The sequence below is a fragment of the Chenopodium album genome, chromosome 10 (genome assembly GCF_948465745.1).
Source record: "Chenopodium album chromosome 10, dcCheAlbu1.1, whole genome shotgun sequence".
Lineage (NCBI taxonomy): Eukaryota > Viridiplantae > Streptophyta > Magnoliopsida > Caryophyllales > Amaranthaceae > Chenopodium > Chenopodium album.
In genome coordinates, this window is record NC_137843.1 from 17,281,373 (window position 1) to 17,286,701 (window position 5,329).

Here is a 5,329-nt window from a genome sequence, read left to right on the forward strand (position 1 = left end):
GCTTTCTCCAAATTTCAATGGGTCGCGCCTTTATTTGGGCTTGTACACTTACCCACCTTGTACATTTGTTAAACTCTCATCACTGATACTAATATTTGTACCTCTGATATCAATATTATACTTTAGTGAAACAAAAAGAAATGATAATGGGACTTGAACTATAACTCAGTTGTACATAATCATATTTCAATGGTAAAAGGAAAACAATATCACTAACAGGACTTCTACAGACACAGTGGTACATAATCTAATTACAGCTGTCCATGTTGCATTTTCAATGGTAGAATACAGAAACGTAAATGGACGTTTGATAATGGATGAATGTTTTTCATTGACAACATTAACCAAACAATCAATTGTAAAAGAGTGTGAATCCCCCTCCCCCCCCCCCCCCAATTATTATGTATTAAACTTTGTATTAAAGTTCATAAACCGTGGTAATCAACGGTGAATAGACCATCAACGTAGTTCTGTACAAAGATACAAAAAACAAGGTTTATCCTAATGCTCTTGGTGAGAAGATTACAATTTCGTTACGTCAACTTTATTTAGAAGATTACAAATGACATACATGCATTTCTCATTTCTCTTTGTAGTCTTTAGGACCCATGTACATCCCTTTCACCATCATCAAACACTAATTATTTCACAAATAATGCATGTTTTAAGAATTGGTTTCCTCTTAATGAAGTGATTGTACCCTATAAAGAGTTAGAAGTACCCTAAGTTATATCAAAGGAACACCTATTTGACTTAAAGGTAAACCTTCCATAACAGTTGGTAACACCAGTGAATCAATTGGTGGTTCCGGTGAGACAGTTACCTACAACAATAATAGTTCTTGTCAAGTGGTACCCTAATTAATTTGAATGGTACCCTAACAATTTTCGGTAGAATTGTTATTGGGAGTACAACAACTTACTTGTACATTATTTTCATGCTCAGTGGTACAACATATTCATTTGGAAATATTATTTACACAGCCAGTTACTATATATGTAGCATTCAGTGGTACAAACTCACCTTAGAGTTGTTAGTGGTTTGTTTTCAATGGTACAAAATCGACACTTAAAAATTATCCACCTAAGTCACCCTCAATCTAAGTATTCTTCCAAACAAGTTTTTTGAAAAAATAGCTAAGAATTCTTCCAATTGTGAACAAAACGAACAATCACAAGGTTTCATAGAAATACTAAAGACATAAATGTAATTGTGGTACAAAACCACAAGTTTTATCCAAGTTTGGGGTCGTTGAATAAATAACAAGTTCGTGCGATGTTCTTCCCATTAACAACACAATCGAGAGACATTCATGTGTGTATTTGTTAATCAAAAGCTCTTAAACACTTTAGTCTCTCGATAGTGTTAGAGTGTTTAACAAATAAATCACATATTCACCAAAATTAAATCACTATACACTTATTATTTACTTATTATCTCACAAAATTACATGTTCCACATATTGGTTTATTTACTTGAAATGATGATACCCTAGGTGGATTTAGAGGTACCCTAATTTATCTCAACCATACCATTTTTTGACTAAAAGGTAACCCTTACTTAATAGTAGATAATATCAATTCACCAAGTGATGCTTCCAGTACAACGTTTGCCTACTTCAGAAATAGTTTGTACAAAGAAGTACCCTACCAAATTACAGTGGAACCCTAACAAATTACAGTGGTATCTGACCTCAAAAATATGTGTAGTCAGTCCAATTAAAATCAATACTTCGGTGTAACCCTTGTTGTTCGACTCAAATATGTTAACACTTCATAGTGGAACCTTTAACTAGTTTAGTTGGACTTTATAGAGGTTTAGTTGAACCTTTAAGCTGCTCAGTTGAACCTTTAAGCAGTTCACTTGCATTTCCTTAGTTCTTCGGTGTAACTCCATAGAAGTTAAATACTACAAAGTTGGACCTTTAAGCACTTTCAGTTGTACCTTTAAGTAGTTCAGTTGGACCGTTACTGTTTCAGTGCAAAACAAGGGTGTTAGGTACTAACAGTGCTTAAACAAAAAATTTTACCAAAAACATTTCCTGCTATAATCAGAAGACATTTCCTGCTATAATCATAAACAAAAACATAAATAAACAAAAGCATCATAATCATGTCTTATGTTTCCAAAATATTTAAGTTTTCTTTACAAAAAATGGCATCACCCACATCATATACCCCATCATATACCCCATCATACTTACAAGTTGTCAAAAGATATAAGTTAGAATTTCTTTACAAAAAAATGACATAGGTTAAATAACAGGCTTTTCACTTCAGGTGGCTGTTAAATGTTAACCAGTAACATTACCCACATCCTAGAATTACTACACAAAAGGGTAGGGCGCATTGCATTGCTAAGCTACTGTGTACTGTTAGACCCCGCTTGGTTGGGAGTCTGGGTCATACTTCTAGGCGTTGCGCAATTTCCAAGCCTCACCAGGTACGGGAAATGAGAAACAGCCGTATTAGGCGACATATAACCACCCCCCATTTGCATCGGCAATCCTTGCATTTGATGGTACGCCATAAAATATGGGGGATAAAAAGGCCTTTGAGTTGGAGAATTAGCAGCCCCAACAAAAGGAGGACGCTGCACTCCAAACAAAGAGGTGAAGTAGCCCAAAGAACCATCACCATCTGTCATTTGAAGGCCTCCTACATAATGAGGATTGTAACCCATCATAGGAAATGGATGTTGTTGTTCCTATGTCAATAAAAAAACCTCCAATAAGGAAACAGAAAAAATTAAGTTCATATTACATAAATGTATGGGTAAATTACCTGTGAAAAAGAGGACTGCAGGTTGTTTTGACAACCCCCACCAGCAGCTGTGCCTTGTTTCCCACTACTCTTACCCGGTTTCTTCGATTTTTCAACACATGACTTGTACCTCAAATCAGTAGTACGGTGAGGAGGTTTCTTCGGAATTGGCGGGTCCTTTATGGTAGAAAGTTGTAGAGACAAGTCCTTCGCACAACTACCTTGCTTTTCAGTAGTAGGTGGTGTAGCCTCCTTTTCCAAACACACAGAGGAAGGTGTCCCATTACACCCCAAAAGGTCAAATCTATTCCGGGTCAACATGGACAGTTTCTCTTCTACTTGGATATCAAGCAACTGCAGACCGTTCAAAACAACATCGGATGCACTCTTGCAAATTGATGCCTTAGAACAAATGGGAGAAAACTTCACCATCATCTTATCAAATCCACACACCGCCTCCGTCTTGCTCGGATCATGGTACTTCACTTTAACTCTAGTGTGCTTCCTAATAACATCTTTCCTCCACCGACGTAGGATGTACTGGTCGGGAATTTCTCTATAGTCGTTCATTTGATACACCATAATCATATGGCGACACATGATACCATGGCAATGAAAGTACCCGTTTCCTCTGCGAGGGTACTTCTTTCCTTGAATTCTTTGGTTTGAACCAAACAATATCCTCAAGAACATGTTCTATCACTATGTCAGATATTTGCCTCTTCTCCAAACCTGTCACATATAGCAGCCTACTGCACTCCCTTTGGACTTCTTAGAATTTCGCATCGGTATAAATTTTCCAAAACATAGACTCGGCTAGGAAGGCTGTCATGGGTTGCCTAACATATCTGGAGTTGCTATCATTGGCTCTTTTCTCAGTAACAGCTCTAACCTCTAGAGCTTCACAATATCTCTCCACAAATTCACAAAGCAATGTATGCCTGCTCAAATAACCATCAAAGAAACTGTGTATACTCTCAACCCTTTGGGTTGTTTTCATGTCGGCCCAAAAAAGATGCTTCACGAACGCAGGTATCCACATATCACGTTCAACATACAAGCCTAAAAACAGAAGGTAAATGATCAAAACCAGAAGCTAAAATTAAACCAAAAGATTAAACAAAAGGTAAAAATTGTCATTTAAAACCAAAACCACTGTCACTGCTCACAGAAGGTGTATACAATGTACATAAGTAAGTTCAAGATTTAAATCCTAAAATGTAAAATGCCATTTATACACCACTGTCACTACTCAGGTGGACACAACGATAACAGAGGGACGCAAGGACAATGGAAAGGAAAGGGGGGTAAAGGGATAACATAAATAGACAAATACTAAAATTACCACATAAATCATCAAACTCATAACCTCACCAAATCAAACCCGATGCCAAGCATCCTCAAGTAACCAAATACTCATACAATATCAAACAATTTCAACCAAACTGAAGTTTATATTATAAATATTAAAAATTAAATATAAATTAGGCACCCGCTCCCAAAATTGACAACATAAGTTACTTACTATCATAACAATCAATTATTGTATAAGAATATATAATAACATCATAAAAAAATAAAAGAAATTTTTAACATTTGACCTTCCAGCCACTCATCTGTTTCACAATCGTGTTTCTTGATCACTTCTTGCCACCGTCTTTCAAACTCTTCACAGTCTAAACTATCATACACAGCACTCTTTAACTCTTCCTTCAACTCGGGATAATTAGGATGCTTTCCCAGGTTTGTAGAAAATTTTTGCAATATATGCCAAATACACCATCTGTGTGTAGTCCCTTTCATTGTAGTCTTCAGAGCTTTCCTCATCGCAGGGTCCTGGTCTGTAAGTATCGCAAAAGGGGTTTTGTTCTCCATACACCGCAACCAATTTCTAAACACCCATTCAAAGGTCTCAGCAGTCTCTCTACTGACAAGCCGCACCCAAATAGAATAGTTTGCCCATGATGGTTAACTCCCACAAAGTTGCAAAACGGTAACTTGTACTCATTAGTCTAGTACGTGGAGTCAAAACAAACTACATCGCCAAACTCCTCGTAAGCCATGCGACACCTTGCATCTACCCAAAGTACATCCTTCAACCTACCCTCTTCATCTACTCGATATGTGTAGAAAAAATTTGAGTTACCTTCAACCATAGTTTGGAAATACGTAAACATTGCTTTAGCGTCACCTTCATCAAATATTTTTTTCTTTTGCTTAGCCACTTCATCATGAAGATCTTTCTAGGCAAAGGGCATGTTCTCCACCCCGTTACGCTCCCTGGCCATTTTGTTATAGATTTTTGCCACGGGAACCCCACGTCTCCTTTCGTTGAAAAGCTGCATGACAACATGTGGATTCTTCACCAAAAACTTTTTTTTCAGCCTACTAATATTCTTAGCCTTCCTTGGAGTGGGGGTGTGTCCACCATGCTTCAGTTCTTCCCTCTGAACAACCCATTCCCCACGTTCATTAACATTTGCGTACACATTCACAGGACATTGAACTTTCTTACTCCTCCTCTTCACACCAACCGCTTCATCCTCAACAATCTGAGCATCAATCAC

General features: G+C 37.3%; 1 protein-coding gene across 1 annotated transcript; it reads right to left on the bottom strand.

The window, feature by feature from the left end:
• Positions 1 to 3,534: 3,534 nt before the first annotated feature.
• LOC145564954 (protein FAR1-RELATED SEQUENCE 5-like) lies at positions 3,535 to 4,939 on the bottom strand. The gene is made up of 3 exons (XM_081625099.1): positions 4,782 to 4,939; positions 4,364 to 4,689; positions 3,535 to 3,824 (listed from the first exon to the last, which is right to left on the bottom strand). Exons 1-3 carry the CDS (start codon positions 4,937 to 4,939, stop codon positions 3,535 to 3,537), a joined length of 774 nt encoding a protein of 257 aa, XP_081481225.1.
• Positions 4,940 to 5,329: the final 390 nt, after the last annotated feature.